Below are 26,379 nucleotides of genomic sequence, written 5' to 3'. Positions count from 1 at the left end.
TAAATTTTTCTGTCCCGATTTTTCAACTCTGTTGTTCTTCCTTCTGACATCTTGGTGGTTCCACGGTTCCCTTTGTCTTCAACTTGCCACCGCATCCGACCACACCCTCTCGTTCTCCGTGGTAGCTTGGCTAAGCTACCGGCATCCTTTCTTCTGCGACGACTGTTTTCGGGCACACACACAGTTTATGACTCCAAAAATAAAACTTTAGTCATTTTGTATGATTCTGTGCCTGTAATGTAATCTATTTTCGATTCTATGGTTGGTAGTATTGTTATTTTTATATACGTACTTTTTCATACTCGCATTGTGCATCATATTCTTTTTCCATTGTCATATCCTGGTGCATCGTTTTTTTATGTGGAACACATATTTATTTTCTATATAGGGGTGCAAATTTGAAATACAAGGAAAAATACACGTAGAAATGTGGTCAGGTTTTAAACATTTACAGCTCAGTCTATTTTGTATCAATTATTAATATTATTTCATTATTATTATTATTATTATTTGGAAATATTTCTAAGTTTCGATTTGAATGTATGAAGCTACGTATTTTCAATTATATATGATTGAAATTTTGATTAGTAGCGAGCAGTGTCCTATTTTGTCTGCTAAAAATCTCCAACATATCGGATTTCCCTGCCATAGACGACGGTTTTGAAGGAGTAAGCGATATATCAAAGGGAAAGCATCGCTCTGATTGGTCAATCGATGCAAAAGCGAAGCTGTTGGAAGCACGCGAAACTATAAATAGAAGCGAATTTATAACTAACGTTTCACTCCTACGTGTAGCATGCTAGAGGTAGGTTGTTGCTAGACAGCAAGACAAAAAGTGCCATAAAGCGATTTGAAGCTTCAATCGGTATGAAGTTCGTCATGCGAGTTCGAATGAAATTCCATGTTATGTCGTTTTCGCCTGAGAAAATTGCAACTACTCCGGGTAAATTTTGTCTGCCTAAAATTAATTTCTAATTTATATAGGATTAACTCGATTAATACTGAGAAAAAGTTTATCGCTTCAACCGAAATCGCAGAATGGTAGAGAAACTTAACGCTATAAAAACCGCTGCGTGCATACAAAACTTGAACACAAGCTTGACGAAGAGAAGCTTTTCTTTTTTTTTAAATAACTATTTATTGAAATATGAGTTAAAATTAAATTATTAAGATTTAAATTGGGTGTTCAGCCACAAGTGGTGACTATTCAGCCCTATTATATACATGATTTGGTTATTGCCAGGAAGACATCATTTACTTCCGCAATTCTGTGATTTTTGTGTAGGGAAAATTCTAAACCTATTTGTATTGTGTAATAGGGAAAAGGAACTTAAATACTTACTTACTAACTAATACATAGAGCAAAACGATTCAATTGAAGATTGCATCGATTTTTGTCGGAAATTGCTTATAATATTATGTAACATTACATCTAATTGTTCTATATTTGTGAGTCTGTGTAACTCATTTGTGTTAAACCAGGCAGGACGATTTAAGATCATTTTCAGAATTTTATTCTGAATCCTTTGAAGCATTTTCTTCCTTGTGGAACAACAACCTGTGGACAACTTGACTGCTCCCATACATCGAGAATATAAGTAAAAGGTTTGGTTCTCTGGTTCCACAATGGCGTCGTAAATAGAATAACATCTGGAAATAACGTATCTGTTTTTCGACAATCTGCGGTTTAAATTTTTATATTTGAATAATTAAATAAATTTTACTAGCATTTTTTGACTTTAACAAAATAATTATGATGATAAGCTACTATGGTTTAGTATAAGTATATTTTTTCTCTTTTCATCAATAGAAGGTTTAAAAGTAGTTCATCACATTTCAATAAATAATGAACGTGAAGTAATGTATTCTACTGAATCTTGAACAAGAATACTACTAATTTGCAAACCAAGATTAAATTTATGGTTCCGAGTCGTTAGAAGATCATACAATGATAACAAATACTCCTACAAATGGCTACTAATTCCTTGCGTTTTCGTGGATACGACTAAATATGTTAGGTACTCTTTAGTCACACATTACATTTCAAAAAAACACTTCATTTCTAACTCTATCAATTACTTTTAATAGTTATTAAAAGATAGACCAAAGAGAAGACATTGGGCAGAGTGAATTAAAAGATAGAAAGATTACAAAATACGCATGTTTGGAGATTTATGACGTGTGTTATTGATGAGTTTGTTGCTATGCGCAATACTGTGAGTCACAATATGAATATTACGCTCTTTTTAAATATATTGCTGGACGCATACACAGTGACCGTAAATAACGTAATGAAGTACTGGTTTATCTTGCAATCTTTTTGTTTCATAATTCATTGCACCCGTATTGCTTAGGTACACTAGCGCCGCCCTGAATTCAGTGGAACACATATGAAACAGGCTCATTTCTGTCAGGTTGTGTATGGGTTGTGGAACAACAACTTGACCAAATTGACAGATAATCACTGAAAATATTTAAACTTCTTTGTAGGCGACTGCAGATCACTCATAGATTTCTACCTGTGGCTAACAGACTTGTGTCGTCATAGAATAGCGATTTCTGATAACCAACGGGTAGATTTGGAAGATCAGAAGTGAAAATATTATACAAGATTGCAGCTACGCTCGAACCTTGCGGAACACCGGCTCTTACGGGTAGCAATTCAGATTTACAATTCTGATAGCTAACCTGAAGAGTGCGATCAGTTAAATAATTTTGAATCATTTTGTATTTGGAAACTGGAAATCAGACATTTTTGCTATTAAACCTTTGTGCCAAACACTGTCGAATGCTTTTTCTATGTCTAGAAAAGCAACTCCAGTGGATAAACCAGAAGATTTATTTGCTTTTATCATGTTCGTTACTCTTGCAAGTTGACGAGTAGTTGAATGTTCATGACAAAATCCAAACTGCTCTGGTAAAAAAATTAATTCTCATTTTTGAGACATCATTCTCAACAAGATATTTTTTTCAAAAAGTTTACTGATGGAAAGTAAACTAATTGGTCGATGACTTGATGTTTGTGCTGTGTTTTGATCAGGTTTGAGGAAGTAAGCTAAAGAAAAACACTTGTTGAAAAATTTAACAAAGAGTCTCAAGGCAGCATCGGGAAGATTTTTAATAAGAATATTAAAAATTCCATCATTACCAGGAGCCTTCATGTTTTTAAGTTTCCTAATGATTGAATTAATTTCATCAAAATTTGTCTCAATAATGTCATTTGGTAATAACATTTGAGCTGAAATATAATCATATATCAGTGAGACTTTATTTTTAATAGGACTCACAACGTTCAAATTAAAATTGTGGACACTCTCGAACTGCTGAGCAAGTTTTTGGGCTTTTTCGCCATTTGTAAGAAACATTTGATTTCCTTCCTTGAGAGCAGGAATTGGTTTCTGAGGTTTCTTAAGAACCTTAGAAAGGTTCCAGAAAGGTTTAGAATTTGGTTTAATTTGTGTAACTTCTTTAGCGAAACTTTCCTTTCGCAAAAGAGACAATCTATTTTTAATTTCTTTTTTTAAATCCTTAACTATGTTTTGATGTGGAACACATCTTTATTTTCTATATAGGGGTTCAAATCAGAAACTCAAGGAAAAATACACGTAGAAATGTGGTCAGGTTTTAAACACTTAGAGCTCAGTCTATTTTGTATCAATTATTAAAATTATTTCATCATTTGATTGGAAATATTTCTAAGTTTCGATTTGAATGTATGAAGCTACATATTTTTAATTATATATTATTGATATTTTGATTAGTAGCAAGCAGTGTCTTATTTTGTCTGCTAAAAATCTCCGACATACCGGATTTCCCTGCCATAGACGACGGTATTGAAGGAGTAAGCGTTGTATCAAAGGGAAAGCACTGCTCTGATTGAGCAATCGATGCAAAAGCGAAGCTGTTGGAAGCACGCGAATCTAAAAATAGAATCGAAATTATAGCTAACGTTTCAGTCCTACGTGTAGCATGCTAGAGGTAAGTTGTTGCTAGACTGCAAGGCAAAAGTACCATAAAACGATTTGAGGCTTTAATTGGTATGCTCTGATCTTGTGTCATGCAAGCTCGGATGAAATTCCATGTTATTTCGTTTCGAAAACTACCCCATGGTAAATTTTGAATACTTAAGATTAATTTCTAATTTATATAAGATGAACTCCATTAATAATGAGAAAAAGTTTATCGCTTCAACCGAAATCGCAGAATGGTAAACGCTATAAAATTAAGTGCCTGCATACAAAACTTGAACACAAGCTTGGCGAAGGAAAGCTTAAATAACGAAATCCGTATCGCAAATATGTACAAAGATATAATTGCATACATTTGGGATATTGGTGTAATTTCGTCGGCTATAATGTTGTTTTCGTTTTTAAATTGCACTACACCGGTGTAGCGAAAGCTGCACTGAAACCGTTCGTTTTTACCTATAGCACCAAACCAGTGCTACACTTTTTATGCACCGATACCACTGATGTAGCACTCATCAAAAGTTTGGTGTAGCTCTGTGCAATGGAATTGTTTATTGTAGTCAAGGGTTACTGTTTATGTTTTCGTCATTTTTGTTCGTTTATTGATGCCATGGTGTAGCATTGCACCGGTGTAATGCAGTTTAAAAACGAAAACGATATGAAAATACAAATCAAATAATGTTCCTAATCAAGATCAATCTAAGCAGACTCTCGTGCTATTGCGAATTCAAAAGTGTGACGCTTGATTGAACTGTTTGATTGTAGATCATTAGAAATTTTGGTTGCCTTGTTCCACATCAATGGCTCGAACAACCCGATGGGGCTGGTACTTGTGGTTTTTCATATCACGAGAACGTTGATATTGTCGTCGACGAACATTCTTCAACCGAATGAGCAGTTTAAGATTGTCATCGATGATAGGAGAATTTAATTTAGTTTGAGCTTTGGAAACTGAAAGATTTCTAGCTTCGATAATGTAATGATTCAAATTATCTATTGCTGTGGTGATGTGATGAAGTCGAATTCATTCGGATGATCATTTGAAAAAGTTGATCTTGTAGGTAGAAAGACGAATTGGAAAGCGTACCTGTTTTTTTGTTTTAAATTCGAAGAAATAAGCGTGGTTTAGAAGTACCATTCTTTTAGTTCATTTTTAATTTCATCAGTACTTTGATAATTTGATAAGCCTTTCAAGGCAGCATTGAAGGGTCTATCTGATTTTATATCATATGAATAAAATTTATGAAGTTTCTCGGACAAATATCGGATGAGACGTTCATAATCTTTCTACTCTTCGTCCGATTTGAAATGAGACTTTCACTTCCGGGAGAAAAGTAGAAAGCTCAGTACGGAATGCTTTGAAGTCGGAATCACTGGAGGCATAGATTTTTGTTTTTTCCCAGAACGACAAGCGTCCATTTTGGGAATTTTAGAAGAATGTCGCTACAATCGGATTCAGGAAGAATCTCGTAAATATTGTTAGACGGCATAGAATCAACGGAAGAGAAACCCGTCCGTTGTCTTTTATTTTTACATTCAGATTCTATAATATCGTGAATGTTATTAGAAAAATGTTGAATAACGGATTGTGTTTTATTCCGTATTGAATTATTTTTAGCCTTAGGCTTGTTGCCTTTCCGGATGGATGCAGGCATTTTTGAAATGGATGAAATTTTAAATTAAATTAACTAGGCTAAATTAGTCTCCTAGTTTGGATGAAGACGGTTTTTGTGGTAGTCGTAGTAGTAGTCGAAGAATAGTTCTTTGAACAGCTAGCCTTAAAAAAGGCTGATTAATTTCTTAGTCTTGAAAACGACTAATTATAAAGATTATCATTCTTTGTATAGCCTTGAGAAAGGCTTATTGTTGGTATTTAAAAAGACTGTTAGTGATTCAGGTAGCCTTGGAAAAGACTGAAGCCTTGAATCAATGAAACTCTAGGTAGCCAGAAAAAATTTCAAAGTGCCAAGAGTTATACGCGGGCGGTGCGAACGACTGTTTAACACCGACTGTGGCTCTGTGAAAATGTTTTACACAAACGGATCACGAACTGAAGAATTTACTGAGTTTGGTATCTTCAACAATTATGTTTCGGTCTTATTTCGGCGTCAAGAACCTGTATCTGTTTGTATAGCAAAGTTAGCACCAGTTCACATTATCACATTATCTCCAAACCATTATTTCCTCTTCACAGATAGTGTGAGCGCAATTGAAGCTATTCGATCAAACTTTGCTGTCAGGGATAAACCGTTTTTCTTGGGCAAAATAAGACAATACCTGAACGTCTTATTGAACGATAATTATCAAATTACTATAGTCTGGGTTCCGGCTCCATTCCAGGCAATTAAAGAGCCGATATTTCAACTTAACGTGGTGCTATTGAGGGTGAAATTTATGAGAGCCCGATTGCTTTCAACGAATTCTATAGCGCGTCTAATTTTTTTGCGGACTATCCAATGGATATCGGACAGTTCGCGGCATTCTTGTTTGTCGTGACTGGATAAAAACAGTGTTTAGTCTTACTAATAAAGACCGACATACTATATAATATCATATCGAAATGTATTATGTATTAGGTTTACAGTACTATGTATAGTGGATGCTATGGCGAAGAAAAATAAATGTATATTGCCTTATGGAATAATGATGAAAAATAATAATAATAATAATAATAATAATAATAATAATAATAATAATAATAATAATAATAATAATATTAATATTAATAATAATAATAATAATAATAATAATAATAATAATAATTTTATTTCATAGGAAATATATACACTAAGATTCGATTCCGTTGTTCGGTAATTTTTTTGACGAAAACTTTCGGTAATCAATAACGATTACGGATATTTCGGTACATGAACATCGTTTTATAAAAATTATGCAAATTTTTACCGGACGATCAATTTTACGCAAGTTTTTATTACAGAATTCTGTAAATAGATATACAATTCATACGGTAAATCTGAATAGTCGCCGACTACGGTAAAAACCATACCATCCGTATGGTAAAATAATCTTCCAATAACCGAACTTCTGTAAATACGAAAACTAACTGTCAAACAGTTATTAAAATTTTCAATAAGTGTCTTTTTATTAACCCAACGAAAAATATCTTGAGAGGTTCGTTGGATGGAATGAGGTACAAGTGCACAAGTTTTTGAAACATTTGAACTACTCAAAGTTTTTTGTTTACTTATAGGCTGAAAATAAATTAATATCACTATGTCCACTTGCTGCCACTACATTTCGTTCGAGTTATTTCTGGTGGACTTGACGTTTTGTGCAATGCTCCTAAAGGCGTTCATAATTCGTTTTGGAGCCTATTTGTTATCACTGCAAGCAGTACATCGTTGAAACTCAACACGGGTTCATGCCGAAACGTTCAACGGCCACTAACCTACTAACTTTCACGACGTTTATAACGGAAGGTCATCAAACGGACGTTGTCTACACGGATCTCTCTGCTGCTTTTGATAAAACTAATCACGCTATCACAATTGCCAAATTGGACCGACTGGGCTTCGGTTCCAACATTCTTCGGTGGATTCAATCGTATCTCTGCAATCGACGGCTGGCGGTTAAGATCAATGAAAATGTTTCTAAGGAGTTTTTTGCTTTTTCTGGTATTCCACAAAGCAGTCATCTCGGACCACTGATATTTCTACTGTATTTCAACGACGTGAACTTTTCATTGAAAGGTTCACGACTATCTTTCGCGGACGACGTAAAGTTATTCCTAATTATCAAGACTCTTGAAGATGCCTGTTTCCTTCAAAGTGAGCTTGAAATTTTCTCCGAGTGGTGTGAAATTAATAAAATGACGCTAAATATCAGCAAATGCTCGATTATCACCTTCACACGAAAAAAACACCTATTCGTTTCAATTATTGTCTTCGAGGAGCAGTGATTGATAGAGTCAATTGTGTCAAAGATCTTGGCGTTCTTCTCGACGAACAATTGAATTACAAGCAGCATATTTCGTACATCGTGGCAAAGGCTTCTCGTTGTCTAGGATTTGTCATGAGAACCGCCAAGCATTTCACAGATATATATTGTTTGAAATCTCTCTACTGCTCGCTTGTACGTTCAACGCTCGAATATTGTTCGGCGGTATGGAACCCTCACTTTCATAATGGAGCTTTAAGACTTGAATCAATACAGCGCAGATTCGTTCGTTTCGCTCTTCGTCGTTTGCGCTGGAATAACCCTCACCAGCTGCCTAGTTATGAAAGCCGTGGGATGCTTATCGGACTCGATACTCTTCAAGTACGCCGAGATTTGTTCCGTGCAATGCTGATTGCCGATATTTTGACGAACAATATTGATTGCCCTGCACTACTTAGTCAAATCAACATCAACGTTCGTTCTAGAGCTCTTCGCAACAACAACCTCCTCAGAATGCCTCTACGTCGTACTAACTACGGAATCAACAGTGCCGTTATTGGATTGCAGCGAACCTTCAATGGCGTATCTACGGGATTCGATTTCCATTTTCCTCGTAGCAGAATAAAAGCGAATTTTTTGAATATTCTTAGAAATAATCATTATGACTTTAGTTTGTCTGTTGATTAAAATATATATAAATAAATAAATAAAAGTCAACCGGGAAGTGAAGTTACATTTTTCTAGACTTTTTTTATATTTTTTTCATGGATATATAGTGCACCGTCGTCGCCAAATCCGAAAAGCCTTATCGTAAAAAATGTATGTTGTTTTATGAAATCCAAAAATCTATTCAAATTCAGAATTTAATCAAAAGTAAACAAACACAAAAAATTACCAAACCATTCGTTAGATCCATTTGGTTTACAGTTTACGGTAGTTGTTTGACAATTTAGCAATAACCGAACGATCGGTATTCAATTCAATTACCGAACTGATCACCGAACGTTCATAACTTCCCCTTTCTTAGATTGAACAGTCTCGGTTCAACCCTGATGGTGAGCTGTCAGCAACTTTGTCTTTCGGAATTCGTATAATTAGTGTCAGCTTGTAACTTAGCTCTGAAGACGCCGATCAAATTTCGGTGTCCTTCTGAAGTCACTTCCTTACCTTTTTTATCTACTCGGCTCGGGTCGAATTACCCGAGAGAATTGCGAACTCACTTCCCTATCGTTTTCCGAATTAACCAAAGATAGTGAAAGGGATAAAAACTTTCGAGATGTATGAAAAATTTCATATAACATGCACAATAAGAATGGTAGATTTATTGGAACTTTTCAGGTTATGAATGGTATTTTAATGAATATAGGATAGGAATAAAGTAGCGTCCGCTTACGGTTTTCCTGGCGTCGTTGTCGATCTCGAAATCCTAACGTAGCGTCGGTCTCGAAATCCAATGGTCGTGCCTCGACGATCGATTCCACTTCGAACAAGTAGATTTAAATCCCTCTTCAGCAACTGGAACAATGGTAACATCTACCGTCTCGGTTTTTAGCACAACCGGTCGGTATGGGAGCCACACACACCCAAGAGATCACTAGGTGGATTCTGTTCACAGTTAACTGGTCACTATTCACCTGCAGTGGATGTCTGGGGACCTTCCTTGGTGTTGGTTCCGCCCGGTTTATCACTCACGATGGCTACCACACTATGATCGATACTATGGTCACAGAAAAGAGAGCGAACCATCTTTCGCTGGTGATTATATACTCGGCGACGTCCTAACAGAAAAGTCGGAAAGGCCGGGTGACATCTCATCTTCGGTTGGTAGCGGATAATGCCCGTAGGTAGGATAATTATGGTATCAAGGGGTATGGGAGGATTTTATAGCAAATTCAAATTTAAACATTTGACGAATTTAATAGGGTGACCATTTCAATTGGAAGTGATTTAAATCATTGTAATTCTTTTGTATTTAAATATTAAGGGAGTATCTGATACCATTTCACGATTGGAACTTGAAGTTTAGACTTAATATAAAACGCATTTAAGAAGAATAATTGAAAATAGGGTTATGAATAAAATAGTAATAATAATGATGATAAAAATACTAATAATAATAATGATTACGATAGTAATAATAATAATAATAATAATTTTAAAGATATATTTTTGTCTAATTCAAGGACTGCAGAAGCTATTATTTACAAAGTATTATTTTTATTAAATATTAATCAAATTGTGCATGTAGTAATCAGTGTAAGTAAACTAGGAGGTTACAAGCTTAAGTTTGTAGATTTCTCTTATGATGAATGTAACGAAGGCTATGACGAGGTATGTGATTAAACCAATGTTGAATAATCTAGTCCGTTTTGGTATGGTTTCTAGATGCTCTTGCTTATGACGGTTATGTACGTTTAACAGTTTCAAATTGGTAATGGGGTCAGATATAAATTCTGATTCATTTGGAGTGGAAGAATAGCGGGTTTAGTTTTCCTTTGAAAATCTTGCTGTTGAACTGCGTTCCATTAAATTTTATGGAACAATTTTCGAATGATACAATATATGTTTCTGTCAGATTTCTTGATCCAAAATCAAAACTGTTCTGCACAAGTGTTGATTCGATGGAGTTTTTTATCAGTATTCCAAGGTTTTCGATTGTTTTGAACTCCGAGATCGTTGATGGCTTTGTAAAAATATAAGTATCTGGATTTCCTCGTAATATTGGATGCAGACATTTGTTGTTGGAGATGTTAAGAAGATTTTGTATGTTACAAATACTGTTTTTCTTAATGGTAATGCATGGATGTTTCACCAGATACGATTCGTTGTTGCCAATAATAGCGTTGGTAGCGTTTATCGCAATGATTATGCCGTTTATGGGGATAGTTTCTATCTGAAGTTGTTCATATTCTCCTCGTATAAGCTTGGGAATTTTGATGAGGACTATTATGTCTGATTCGATATGAAAAGCTACAGATTCCAAAAACGCATAAGTTTGATCGTAGCTTTTAATTGTGACGCCTTGTGATTCCAACAGTTGCGTTGCAAATTCTAGTTCTGGAGGTTGTTATAACGTTTTCGATATTATACCAAGTTTCGATAGTTGTATTGATTCAATGATTGTCATGTCGATGTTGAGGACGATGCTGTGTACGTGTAGAATGTGTTTCCAGTCGATTGACCTGTCTAAACTCAACCTAGGTTGTTTTATGATACTGTCAATTCCTATAGACTGTCTATAAGCTTCTTTTGTCAAATTGTTTATCCTGCTCTCAAATAACTCATTTATTCTGACCTGCTCATTGTTTTCTGTAACTAAAGCATTGTTAGAATATTTCAAAGATTCCAATTGATCGTTTTGGTTTTCTTCGTTTTATAGTCAGATTTTCGAGTACAAAATAAGCTTGGCTGTTGTTTTGTTATAAAATGTTGACTATTTCGATAATATTTGGATTTGCTTCTAGCTTGTTAATAATTGTTTCATATTGTTTTAATATAATTCTAAATGAATGCAAATTGAATTTATGAAAACAAGAACGAAAACGGATTTGGTTTTGAAGCCAACGATGTCTGGATTGTTGCGTAGCTCGATAATTTCTATGTAAGAGGGACTGATAAAATCACACCACAAAAGCATGATGCAGCAGTAAATTATAGTAACTCTGGGTGTCATCTTCCAGATGTAAAAATATTGAATTAAAAAAAGGGAATATTAATTATGGTTAGAGTAAAATATTTCGTTTTCGTGTTTGCTTAGTTTTATGGATTTTTCTTCCACTCTCGTCAATGATGTTAGTTTTCCTATTTTCTGTTACTTTTAGTTGCTGATATTCGATGTTGGATTGTAGAAGTGCAACACAATTTTTCTGAATCTTTGTAAAAGATTTTGAAATATTTAGAAAGAGTTTTCAATAATGCGCGTTTTTCTTCTGAGCTAATATGATGACTTCTAATCTTTTCTTCTAATTCTGCATAGGGTGTGTGAGATGTTTGATGGAAGTTATTTTAGTTTATGTTATTCACCTTTGCTACCTGTATACCCGGATGCGTCCAATGAAATGTCACTGTTTGGCCAAAATTTCTTATCGCGGCGTTTACGAAACCTTTTTCTTCGTGATACCTGATTGGGTTGCTGCATTATCTTTTTTTATATCATTAGGAAGGTAAACGTTGCCACTGTCTTGAGAAACGGGGAGTTTAAGATTCTCGTCGAATTTTCAGTCAGTGTGGTCTGCGGCGGTTCTAATTTCCTTATTTGCATGGCAAGTGTTTTTTGTGGGTGAATTAATTTATGATTACTCACGTCAATAAGAGCTTCTAAACCAGAGAGTGTTTTATAACCAATGAGACCGTCGAAAAATGTAATAAAATTTAAAGGATAAAAGTGAACTTTTTGTTTCAGACCGAAGAGCGTCGTAATACATTTTTTTTATCAGCGGAATGTTGCCTCGAAGTGTTCGAGAAGGGCTTTGCATTTTCTGGTTTTGATTTCGGGATCAGACGGCGAGAAAATCAATTTTTGTTTGACCAACTATCTATTAGTAATTTTGCGTGTCTGCCAAAGATTTTAACTGTTACATTCTGTTAGATCGCAACGATTGGTCTATTTCCATTGGTGTCGTTTTTTGCTTGTCAGATAAACTTTTGTGTCGAGTTGAAGATTGTTGATGTATGATTTATTAAAAGGCTTAAAATGAACTGCTTTAAGCACTGATGAGCTGAAGGCGAAACGTGAAGAAAGCTTAATTTTTTTGTTGGAATTAGGTTGTTGCGGCATCCTCTAAATCACTTGGTTGAGCGGTTCGAGCATATCCGAAATATGGTTCACTGAGTCCATTTATAAAAGCAGTCAAACTGGTTTATTGCTTCCCAGTGTGTCAAGTAGGTTTGATTTTGCTTCGAAAAATTTCATGATAACCATAATTTCTTTCGTACGTTTGTAATAAATGTGTAAAGATTAGATCATTTTCAATGACCATAGTTGTGTTTGGTAATTCTCAATGTTATTGCAATCACCATAAGCCTGTAGCCTGTCTTGCCTGAATGATCGTTAGACCTGACTACCTAGCCCTAAACTAATGTATCAGCGATTATCCTGTCCGAACATGTCGAAGTCGTCGATACGGCGTGGTGGTTTCGGCTGATGCAATTACATGTGGATTGGTTTTTGGCTGAGGCAACCACGATGGCCGGATGTCTGCGCAATGTCAGCGTTATGTTATTCGGGTTCGTCCATAACTATATATCCTGTACTTATCAAACAATAACTAGAAGTCTCCAAATATATTGGCCAATACTCGCATATTGCTAACCATGAATGTTTTTGGGATACATCGAACATTTAGATTCAACAAGCTTCGCTTAGAATAAAAAGAGTAAGGTCCAAAACAGTCTGTTCACGATTGCATAATTTAAGCTCATGCAGCCATTTAGTCATCGGCACGGAAAAATACCTTGACTTGGAGGGAACATCACTTTTCTCCTGAGAGAAAAGAAGGTGGAAAGAAAGACCATAGCACAAGGTGACATTGAACAAAGAACACGGTGTATAGATTTTCACAGATTCACAAACCTGGCAGCTCTGATTTTGTGATAAATAAACCAAAACAGAACCTCCTCCTTAAGACCTAGTTGACATGTGATGGCTAAGATTATTAGTTATTCATCATGAACGTGTTTAGTGTGTGCATAACAATCTTCGTGTTCACTAGTTCTATAATAATATCATATGTTTATTCTGTTTCCTTCCTGTTTTGCTTCCCTCGTCTTTGCTCGCGTTTTACTTCCCTTACTACTTTATTATTTGTTCATGAAAAATACCGAAACATATTTATGCAGCATATTTATGAAAGTTACTATAAAGAGTTATCCGTCAGTCTACGGTCCAATCAAAATGTGAAAGTGTGGGAAAACTATTGTAGTTTTGAAACTATAAGCAGGAATATGTCCAAAATAATGAATGCGATATACAGTGAAACGTCAGCTCAGAAGCTGTTATGTTGTAGATTTATCGAATGCTATATGTCTAGATCCGTGAAATATATTCGCAAGCTTAAGGTACTTTTCTGTGTGTGCACTCCTATCCTTACAAACTGTATTCGAGAGCACCAAGGGCCCCACACACGTTCAGGTTTTGTAACAGTCAAAAATCGTCAATCTGAGTCGAAATGCATTTGTATCTAATTATCGTTTTTACTCATTGTATCATTATCGTTTTTTCACTTTTACTCGTATTAATAAAATCCATACAAAAATTATAATAATTTCGGTACAAAATTTCATTCGATTTCAAGGGGTATAACTGCGTTTCAGTGATTGATTGTCCGTTAAACTGAACGTGACGATAACAAAAATCTAGCTGTCTTTAATATAACACATGGATCAATAAGTCCCGAGACTAACAATGGAAACAACATTTTTTTGCAAATTTTTTTTTATTCATCAACATAATCACCTTTTAGGGTGATAAAATGTCGTTTTTCTTTTATCTTTCGCTTCAAAATAAGCTTCAGTTTCAGCGATGACCTCCTCATTTGAGCCAAATCTTTTTCCCTGGAGCATTTTTTTAAGATCAGCAAAGAGCCAGTAGTCACTGGGGGCTAAATCTGGCGAGTATGGGGGGTAGGGAAGCAGATCAAAGCCCAATTCGTTCAATTTCGCCATTATTTTCATCGACTTGTGGCAGGGTGCATTTTGTTCCATCGAAAGCAATCGTTGCACCGGGTTCGTACATAAAAAAAATTAGGAAAACTTGCCGGAAAGGTGGGTAAAATCCAAAAAGTTGTTTTGTATTGTTTTGTGTGAAGATTTCACATGCATACTTGATGTGATGTGATTCGTCATTACGTCGAACCCCGTGCTTAATTGGGTATCAAAATTGTTGCTTGCCAAATGACTTAATGACGGAATGCTATGTCATATGCTCTAGAAAACCGCTGTAGGCAAAAGTTCTGATAGCATTTACAAGTTGTTGAATTGGGTGTTTAATGGAGTCAGATGAATAGTATTGGTCATCGCGGGGGCAAGGTTAACAAATCAGATATTTCATCAGAAATTAAAAATTAGAAAGTCAAACTAAGAGATTTTCCTTGCCTTTTTTCTTTCTAATGATTTAGGCTAGACTATGCGCACACAGTAAGTGACTATTAGATATTAATGTTCAAGATGACTACCATAAAGAATATTGAGACTGTCATTTCATATTGCATATTCTGTGAAGAATGATCGAACTGGTATGATCAATATGAAATTTAAAATTTAAGCGTCGTTTCCAAGCAATCAAAAGTTGCGCAGTACCTGAAAATATCCACTAAATATTAGAGCTCTAAAGTACGCATGGTATGCTTTTTGATAACTTGAACGTACAGAACAGATTCTGAGAAAACTTTCTCGCTGCTTGAAAACTGTACACACCGAATTATTTTTTTTACGGATGTCGGTACAGTTCTACTGACTTTCAAACAGCTGAACACATTCGGTAATCCGTTCAGTAAAAGTTTTATTTGCTGAATGAGATAGTAGAGTTCCACTGAACTTCGATCTGTCATAATTCTACTGACTTCTTCATCATTCAATACCGACCTTCGGCGACATTTACAAAACAATCCTAACTTTTATGTAAATGTCTTGACCCGTAAAGTATTACTGTTTTTTGGTAAATTTATTTTTGTAGATGTTTGATGAAAGGAAGGAGCAATTTTATTTTCAAGACATATTTTCATCCGAGTAATTAATTTATTTGCGTGTGATGAATGAATTGAATTACATTTGCTCTCTAGAAATAATTTATACAAATAAAACGAATCTAATATCTTTCGTATGCTCAATGCACGTAGGTTCACCCATAATATTTTTAGAATCCGGAAATAAAACAGTTGAAGAAGGCTTTTTGAATATATTCACTCAATGAAAACTTACCGCCAGGAATCAGTATTATCTATTTTGGCACAGCAATCAATTTGCACCTTTTTTTTGCTCTACATATCTAGAAATGTCCGAAAATGATGTTATTTGACAAATTTGTATTTCTGCTGAATATTTTAGTGATGATTACTGAATTTCTTCATTATTTTTTATTAATTTTCCGAATATTGGTAAAACGTTGCAACTGAGTTTGCCAAGAGAATGACATTTCACACAGTTCACCGTGTCAGTAAATGTATCGTAACTTTTACATAAGATTTTCCGATATTCAATAGTTCCGTAGATAGATGACCGTAAGTTGGATAAATTTAACGTATTTTTTTGCCTAACAGAAGAATTTCACTCTAATTTTTTGTGATATTTCCTGTTTTGGGCTAAAGCGAATGTGTGCCGAATTTCGTTGATAGTAGGTTAAGTAATTAGAAAAATAATGGAGAAAAACGTTAACCACATAGTCATAGATTGACAATTCTGCTATCCAAAATCATAAATTCGAACAACTAATTTTTGGACGAGACGAAGTTCGACGGGTCAGCTAGTGTATATATATATATATATATATATATATATATATATATATATATATATATATATATATATATATATATATATATATATATATATATATATATATATATATATATATATATATATATATATATATATATATATATATATATATATATATATATATATATATATATATATATATATATGATGTCATCATCTTGTCAACTAGAGACACCGTTTCTAGATCTGAAGAACGTTTTTTATGATGTAACATAAGAGGGCACAAGATCGTGAAACAGGATACACCTGAAAATAACACGGTGCCCAGATTTTCACAGATTTCTTAATAAAAAACCTGACAACCCTTGTTCTGTAACAAAATTGAACACAAACTGCCCCCCTTCTGTTAAGCCCTAGTTGACATGTGCTGCCTTAGGTTAAAAGTTATTCAACATGGACGTGTCTGGTGTGTTATGCATTACAATTCTTATGCTAATGAAGGTACACATTTTACCTTGATAAATTGATAATTGAATATATATATATAATACATTACAGCACATGCTCTGCTCGAGCAAATTGAAATATTTTGATGATCACATTACATATCGGATGGATGAGTATAGTCACGAAGCGCATTTAAGGCATGAAGGTATGTTCGAAAACATCTGAATAGTGAAAGAATCTACTAGTGCTATGTGAATTCCATGTATTCATACTATTTCATCTCTGGTTTTCTTTCCTTGTTCGCTTCAAACCATTTTATTCCTCGTTCTCGCACAATATTGAAAGGATTATTTATGCAGCAAAATTTGTACAAGTCACTATAAAGAATTTTCCTTAAGTTTGTGATTGATCCTCATCAATCAGCTGGTTATTTAGATAAGCAACAGGAAAATGTCAGAAATAAATCACCCGAAAATTGATATGGAATTCATCACTATTTCTAAATGGATTCCGATTCAGGCGCAACAACCGTTTTCTAGTCATAGTCTTTTGTTGCACCTGATTCGAATTTCGGTTAGTAATCGACGTTTCGACTCTGGTTGACGAAAAACTGTTTGAGAAATGTAATGTTATTGTTATTAAATATAGAACCACATATTGACGATTTCTTAAAGCTGTCATATGCGCTCAGTCTTACCTTCAGTCTTTCATCAATCTGAGTCAAAGTGGAGTTGTACCAAACGGTACATCGATACATAAATCGGAATTAATTTAGGAATCGTGTTCATTGCTTTATCAAATTTCGGACGAACTGAGTGGGTATAATGAATTGAGAGCCGTAGTACTCGCCATGGAATGATTCTGAGTGCTAAGAATTGGATGCGAAGTCTGTTGAAAAAGAAAAGCCAAATTCCACAAAAGGAATGAATTACCGGGACTTTGCCATCCGTTGAGAGACAGATATATGAAAAACTGAGCAATACGAGACGTGTATCACGACGGTTTATATTCGTCCTATTTTCCATGCGTTATGATGATGATGATGATGATGATGATGATGATGATGATGATGTTTTTATCGGAAGATTTCGTGCGATTTGTAAAAATAAATGAGTTTTTCCTTATTCTTGCACACACACAATGTCAACACACAAGAAAACAAAATGTTTTACAAAAGTCGCACGAAATCCCGCGAGAGAAATACATTCTACACACCAAATGCATAGTAAAGAAATTTGCAATTTAGAGTGAAATTTTGGCGGCAAAGAAAGAGAATGCATTGAGTTGTCTCGCTTCGACCTCGGGCCATACATATGTGAACGTATCTAAATAAAACTATAAACTCACGATTTATTAATTTTAGTTGGTTTGATAAATAAATAAATAAATAAGTGATGGGAAAAGGAACTTATATAATAACTTACTAACTAGTACAGATATCGAATCGATTCAATTGAAGATTGCATCGATTTTTGTCGGAATTTGCTTATAATATTATGTGACATTACACCTAATGGTTCTATATTTGTGAGTCTGTGTAACTCATTTGTACTAAACCAGGAAGGACGCTTCAAAATCACCTATTCTTTGAAGCGTTTTCTTCCTGGTGGAACAACAACTTGACCAACTGCATGGCTGGTGTGAGAATTTGTTTATAAATTAATATTTTTTTTTGACAGAGCTTAGAATTTCTCTGGTATAAAAATGAATTCTCATTTACATGAGACATCATTCTCAGCAAGATAATTTTGTCGTGAATACGACTTACTTTACTATGGGGTGCCTTTTCAAAATTAGTCATATGGAAGAATGGGCAGAACTTAATCGTGTATATCTCGATTTGTATTAACGGCAGCAACATAATTCTTTCACCATTGCATCAAAAATATGATCAGGAATTTAGGATAATATTTTGAACAGTGTGAGATAACCACAAAAAACTCAAAAATGAAGTTTTCTAAAGCTTTGAAAACAACGCTCTTTACTCTTTACTTTTGCTTGTTTTTTTCACGCAAGGACGGCGACTCTGAAGTAGTCAGGCACATATCTTCATCTGAATGCGTATAATAGGGGAACCGAGGTCGAAAATCGATCATTTCTTCTTGTGTGTTGGATGGAAGTAGACGTCGTGAGAATGATTTAGCATTTGTTTCCGATCGTCGAGGGAGCGATATGATGAACCAACAACGACGGAGAGTGCACCTTTTGCGTGGTTAAAACCTCAAACGCTCAGGTCGCAGTTCTCATTTGCTTTTCGGTCGTCGAGGGAGTGATGTCATCAAACAGTAGCGACGAAGAGTTCACCTTCTGCGTGGTTAAAACCTCAAACGCTCAGGTCGCAGTTTTCATTTGCTTTCCGGTCTTCAAGCCGAGAGGACGCATTCCACCAGCAGCGACGGTTCTGAATTTAGTTCTTGAACTCAGGTCCAGTTTCTTATTCCAGAATTCTTCTGTTCGGTTCTTTTTAGAATCATAATAATACTCCCAAAGAATTATGCGACATTTTACTGTACTCTATGCAACCCATTTTGGTAGTCGTGGCGAGAAATCGTTTTCAAGTTCCAGAGCTTAATCCCAGAATATGGGTATAGAATTCAGAGCCTGCGTGCGGAACTGGATTCTGGAAAAAGATTCCGGAACTGAGGTTCGAAACTGTAGTCTACTAAAATCCAACTGAATTCTGAGTCTGTGCTAAGTTCTGAATCTAGTTCTTGAACTCAGGTCCAGTTCCTAATTACAGAATTCTTCAAATCGATTCTTTTTTCGTGAATACGACTTATATTACCATGGGCGCCTTTTTAAAATTTACCCTGTACAAGAATGGGCAGAACTTTACCACGAATATCTTTTGATGTACTTAACCAAACAACATATTCTTTCTACAAGCTATCGATATCGGCCCATTTTTCAACCACTTGTAGTTTGTAGTAGAAAAAATTTCTGCTGATATACTATATAAAATGCATAGCACCGACTTAAAAGCCGTTAATGAAAGGTTCCTTTCAGAACCACCATTATTTTATCATATAGAAGTAGACTGGTTATTTCGTAATATTTAATTGTGTGTCAGAATGTTTAATGTAACTAATCTGTACTTTACTTTAGTAGTATCGTTAGTAGTGTAAAAGAAGAAGGCTTGCACAATTCGCAGAATCGATCAACTAATTGATATTCGGAAGTACAAAGAAAGAGTGTCAGTTTTATTCGTATTCACGACATCCAGTTATGTCTCTGACATTACACATCCGTACTTTTTTCAAAAAGTTTACTGATAGAAGAAAGTAAACTAATTGGTCGATAATTTGATGCTTCTGCTGGCTTTTTATCAGGTTTGAGGATAGAAATTACTTTAGCGTTTTTCCATCTTCTTGGGAAGTAAGCTAAAGAAAAACACTTGTTGAAAGTTTTAACCAAGAGTCTCAAGGCAACATCGGGAAGATTTTTAATAAGAATATAAAAAATTCCATCATTACCAGGAGCCTTCATGTTTTTAAGTTTCCTAATGATTGACTTAATTTCATCAAAATTCGTCTCAATAATGTCATTTTATAATAACACTTGAGTTGAAATATGATCATATTTCAGTGAGACTTCACTTTCAATAGGACTCACAACGTTCAAATTAAAATTGTGGACACTCTCGAGCAAGTTTTTGAGATTTGTCGCCATTTGTAGAAGTATTTGATATCCTTCCTTGAGAGCAGAAATTGGTTTCTGAGGTTTCTTAAGAACCTTAGAAAGTTTCCAGAGAGGTTTAAAATAAGGTTAAATTTGTTCAACTAATCCTTAACTCCTCCTTGTTTTTCATATACCGTTTTCGTTTATTGATCAGAGCAGCCCGAAAGCTGACCCAGAGTTGCCCAAACAACGTTTTATATGTTTGTTTTAGCAACCTGAGGTCGCTCTAGATCGGACTCCAATCGCGTAGTTTCGCTCTGAAAATTTTCTCGGGTCGCACCACGCATCCAATCGAGTTTGTTTATTTTTTCTTTTTTTCATGAGTTGTTGTTTAGGGCGCGTACCACGTGTTCGTTTTACTCGGAGTCAGAGTAGCCCGCGTCTAGGTTCAAAAACGAAAACGGTAATAGTAGGATCACGAGAACGTTGATATTGTCGTCGACGAACATTCTTCAACCGAATGAGTAGTTGAAAATTTTCATCGACGATAGGAGAATTTAATTTAGTTTGAGCTTTGGGAACTGAAAGATTTCTAGCTTCGATAATGTAACGATTCAAATTATCTATTGCTGTGTCGATATCCGCAGAATTTTCTTAAATAATTTCATGATCCACATGATTTTCAATGTGAGATCTACAATCCAACCAATTAGCTCTATGATAGTTGAATATAGAACTAATTGGATTAATTATAGCTTCGTCGGAAAGTCTGAATGTTACAGGAAGATGATCTGAGTCAAAATCAATTTAATTTGCCGTTGGACAAAAATGGCAACTCCACCACCCATTCCAGTAAACCTGTCAAATCGATGAACCACATAATGTGGATTACTTTCTGTTTCTGTCACAATGGCATTATGAATTTTGTGAACTTTGAAAAAAATATAAAATTCATCTTCACTCGATTTTAAAGATCGAGCATTTAAATGTAAATAAATCAAATAATTATTTAACATCACTGTTAAATTTTAAATAATTATAATATTATTTGCAAATTGTTTTCGTTAGAAGACGAATTGGAAGGCGTACCTGTTTTGCCTTTCTCTATAGAAAGGTATTAGAATTGCTGGAAAACCGACTTTCGGACGGAGCCTCGGAGACCCATAGTGTTATATACCATTCGACTCAGTTCGACGAGATCGGAAAATGTCTGTGTGTGCACTTTTCGAAGACATTTTTCCGTTCAATTTTCTCAGAGATGGCTGAACCGATTTTAACAAACTTAGGCTCGTTTGAAAGCTACTTATAAAAAAAACTGTGACTTCTGGAGATATAATGGAATAAGTGATGTAACCAACAAAATGTGTTGTTTTTTTTACCGCGCATGTTTCTCGGAGATGGCTTAACCGCTTTTAACAAGTCTAGGCCCGTCTATAGCTATTATTAGGCCATTGATCAAGTTCGAAGATCAAATGGCTGTAACTTCTGGTTCCGGAGATATAATGGAATAAGTGACGTAACCGACAAAATGTGTTTTTTTTTACGCGCATGTTTCTCGGAGATGGCTGAACCGATTTTAACAAACTTGGGCTCGTTTGAAAGCTACTGTTGGGCCATTGATCAAGTTCGAAGATCAAATGACTGTGACTTTTGGTTCCGGAGATATGATTGTGTAAGTGACGTAACCGACAAAAAGTGTAGTATTTTTACGCGCTTTTCTCAGAGATGGCTAAACCGATTTTAACAAACTTGGGCTCGTTTGAAAGCTACTGCCGGGCCATTGATCAAGTTCGAAGATCAAATGGTTGTGACTTTTGGTTCCGGAGATATGATTGAATAAGTGACGTAACCGACAAAACACGTTGATTTTTACCGCTCTTACATATATAAGGGTGCTAATATTTTTGGATCACCTCTAATTTCGTAAAGCGCTAGTGTTAAAAAGTTTAAGCACCTCGAAAAATGTCCTCATGAAAAATTTGAGCTTAATCGGACATGCGTAAGGGGTGCTGCCCGGCGGTTAAGGTTTGAAAATTTCCGATCTTGAAAAAGAAAAAATGACATAAAATTTCCAAAATATTTTTTTTGGTGCCGAAACTCTTAAAACTGCATGAAACATCGAAATTTAATGTCATCTCAAAAAAAAAATTTTGAAAAAATCAACTTTCTGGAAATTTTTAGAGAAAAGTCCCAAAAAGTCGACTTTTGAACCGAGACCCGGAGGGCCGAGTGTCATATACCATTCGACTCAGTTCGTTGAGTACGCAAAATGTCTGTGTGTAAGTTTGTGCGTATGTGTGTATGTAACGTTTTTTTTGCACTAAATTTTCTCGGAGATGGCTTAACAGATTTTCACAAACCTAGATTCAAATGAAAGGTCTTGTGGTCCCATACAAAATTCCTGAATATTATTTGGATCCGACTTCCGGTTCCGGAATTATGGGGTAAAATGTGCAAAAATGGTGAAAATAAGTGCACTAACTTTTCTCAGAGATGGCTGAACCGATTTTCACAAACTTAGATTGAAATGAAAGGTCTGGAGGTCCTATACTAAATGATTGAATATTATTTGGATCCGACTTCCGGTTCGGGAGTTATGGGGTAAAATGTGCAAAAAGAAAGAAAATATGTGTTCTAACTTTTCTCATAGGTGGCGGGGCCGATTTTCACAAACTTAGGTTCAAATGAAAGGTTCTGTAGTCCCATACGTAATTCCTTAATTTCATGCGGATCCGACTTCCGGAAATATAGGGTAAAGTGGGTTAAAAATTGTATACCATCACTGAAAATGGGGAAAAACCTTAAAACATTTTCTAAGTCGACCTCAAACCTTTTCCAATTGATAGTTTTTATCAGTAGGCGGTCAAACAAATCGATTTTGGTTATTCTTTTAAGAATCGAAGAAAATTATTTTGAAGTATACCACAGTATTATATATGATAGTGTGATTGATATGAGAAAGGCATCATAACACCACTAGGTGGATTAAAACAGCACAAGACGAAACGTAAAAATAATAAAAACGGTTATGTGTCCTAGCACAAAATTTGGCTAACCCCTAAATGACCAAACCTGCATCGGCCAGAAATAGTCGAAAACACGTTTTCGTTCGGCACGTCAGAAAAGACATTGCACTTCATTGCAAAACAAAAAGTGTTCTGTAAGTAATTGAAACTGCCGAGTTTAGCACTAAGCAGTTCAATTTGAACTGCTCTGCACTGATGAGTCAAAGACGAAACGTAAAAATAATTAAAAAGGAAATGTGCCCTAGCACAAAATTTGGCTAACCCCTAAATGGATTAAAACAGGTTTTTGTTCTAAATTTGAAGAAATAAGTGCCTTAGTAGAATTGGGTGTGGCATTTGTAACAGTTTTTTGATTTTCAGGTATGTTCTGTAAATTTTAGGTCGACGATTTGACTTGTTGTTTAAGCGAACGAGCGTTCCAAATTTTTTCCCTGACAGGACATTTCAAATAATTGGATCTATGATTTCCATCGCAATTTGAACATGAAAATTTATCAGTACCTTACCTTACCTAACAACTATAGGCCTGGGGTGTCCTTTGCTGTATCAAGAATACGTCTCAACATAACTCGGTCCATGGCTGCTCGTCGCCAGTCACTCAAGGTACGGACACTTCTGAGATCACCCTCCACTTGATCGATCCACCTTGCTCGCTGCGCTCCTCTTCTTCTTGTACCAGTCGGATTAGATTCAAGAACCATTTCACTGGGCTGTCGTCCGACATCCTTATGACATGCCCAGCCAATCGTAGACGTCCGATTTTAGCTGTCCGTACGATGGGTGGTTCTCCTAGCAGCTGTTACAATTCGTGATTCATACGCCGTCTCGACGTTCCATCTTCCATCTGCACTCCGCCATAGATTGTCATCAGTACCTTTCTTTCGAAAACACTGAGGGCGCGTTGGTCCGTTGGTCCAGGTCTTGTGGCCATAGAGAACAATCGGTCTAATGAGCGTTTTGTAGATGGTCAATTTCGTACGGTGGCGTACTTTTCTCGATCGAAGGGTTTATCTGAGTCCAAAGTACGCACGATTCCCTCTCAGAACACGTCTGTATTTCTTTGCTGGTGTCATTGTTGGCGGTCACCAGTGAGCCCAAATACACAAACTCGTCAACCACCTCGATATCGTCACCGTCTATCAATATTCGTGGTGGGAGGCGTAGTGTTTCTTCTCTAGAGCCTCTTCCTCTCATGTATTTTATTTTCGACTCATTTATGGCCAGTCCGATACGCCTAGCTTCAGCTTTCAGTTCGATGTAGGTTTCCGTCATCTTCTCAAGGTTGCGTGTTACAATATCAATATCGTCAGCGAAGTCAATATCTGATTACAAAATGCCAACAAAGAGTAAATTTTCTTCGAACAATAACGAAGCTTTTAACGAATTCTATAGCGCTTCTCGCCAAAGAACACTTGCCAGCTGGCAAGCCTCTTGAGATAGAGATGATCTGGGTCGGTGGATGCACTCAATTATTCCTAAAATATCGAATAAGGCACGGTTCAGAGGGACTGGATGTGTGTAGGGATTTCATTCGTGTGATGTCCAGACTCATGTCCAATCACTACACGTTAGATGCACATCTCCTTCGAATTGGACTTTTCGTGACTAATCATTGTGCTTGTGACGAAGGTTATCACATTATTGATCATGTCGTTTGGTCATGCGTGGAATATCGTGATGTCAGATCTCAACTAATAAATTTTTTGCGTACACAAGGTAGCCTATTCAATGTGCCAGTTAGAGACATTCTTGCTTGTTGTGACCTTCCTTACATGAAACTTCTTTATCATTTCATAAAGATAATTGGAGTTTTTTTAATAATTGACTATTTTAAAACTTAGTTCTGACTTCAAATTCCTCCATTAGTTCTACCAAATAGCTAAATTTGAATTCAAATGACGTACTGATATAAACAAACTCAAAGTAGTTTATGAAATAATAAACAAAATGTATGAAAAAACAGCTTAACAGATCGGCTGAAAAGTTCGTATCGTTTCTATGAGAGGGCGCCACTAGAATTAAATCCATACCATTTTCAGTTAGTACCAACCTTCAAAAGATACGTGTATAAATTTGACAGCTGTCTGATTATTAGTTTGTGAGATATTGCATTTTGAGTGAAGCTACTTTTGTTATTGTGAAAAAATGAAAAAAAAGGAATTTCGTGTGTTGATGAAACACTACTTTTTGATGAATAAAAGTGCCGCCGATACCAAAAAATGGCTTGATGAGTGTTATCCAGACTCTGCACCGGGCGAAGCAACGATTCGTAAGTGGTTTGCAAAATTTCGTACTGGTCATATGAGCACCGAAGACGATGAACGCAGTGGACGTCCAAAAGAGGCTGTTACCGATGAAAACATGAAAAAAATCCACAAAATGATTTTCAATGACCGTAAAGTGAAGTTGATCGAGATAGCTGACACCCTAAAGATATTAGAGGAACGTGTTGGACATATTATTCACGAATATTTGGATATGAGAAAGCTTTGTGCAAAATGGGTGCCGCGTGAGCTCACAATCGATAAAAAACAACAAAGAAAACCATGCTGAAATTGAACGAATTGGGCTTCGAATTGCTCCCTCAACCACCGTATTCTCCAGATTTGGCCCCCAGTGACTTTTTCCTGTTCTCAGACCTCAAGAGAATGCTCGCTGGTAAAAAATTTAGAAGCAATGAAGAGGTAATCGCTGAAACTGAGGCCTATTTTGAGGCAAAGGACAAATCGTACTACACAAATGGTATCGAAAAGTTGGAAGATCGCTATAATCGCTGTATCGCCTCTGATGGCAATTATGTTGAATAATAAAAACGAATTTTGGCAAAAAAAAAGTGTGTTTCTATTCTACGATACGAACTTTTCAGTCAAACTGTTATTTTATAATTTATAGCAGTTAATCGTTTGTTTATGTAATATTCTTAAGTAAATTAATAATAAATGACGAAATTCCTAATATGACATTTAAAAATAAGAGGAATATGTTTTGTT

General features: G+C 35.5%; 1 protein-coding gene across 3 annotated transcripts in view; it reads left to right on the top strand.

The window, feature by feature from the left end:
* The window catches only part of LOC131440649 (SCY1-like protein 2), a 375,664-nt gene that overhangs the window by 83,632 nt on the left and 265,653 nt on the right, over positions 1-26,379 (top strand). The window contains exons 1-2 of one of the 3 annotated variants that reach the window (XM_058612120.1): positions 16,685-16,799; positions 16,857-16,950. The exons of the other annotated variants lie outside the window; for them this stretch is intronic. Coding sequence (XP_058468103.1) covers positions 16,752-16,799; positions 16,857-16,950 — 142 coding nt within the window. The 5' untranslated portion in view covers positions 16,685-16,751. Of the gene's footprint in view, positions 1-16,684; positions 16,800-16,856; positions 16,951-26,379 lie in introns of those variants that run through there. 3 annotated transcript variants of the gene reach the window in all.

This window comes from Malaya genurostris, chromosome 1 (assembly GCF_030247185.1).
Source record: "Malaya genurostris strain Urasoe2022 chromosome 1, Malgen_1.1, whole genome shotgun sequence".
Lineage (NCBI taxonomy): Eukaryota > Metazoa > Arthropoda > Insecta > Diptera > Culicidae > Malaya > Malaya genurostris.
This window is presented reverse-complemented; position numbering and strand designations above follow the sequence as displayed.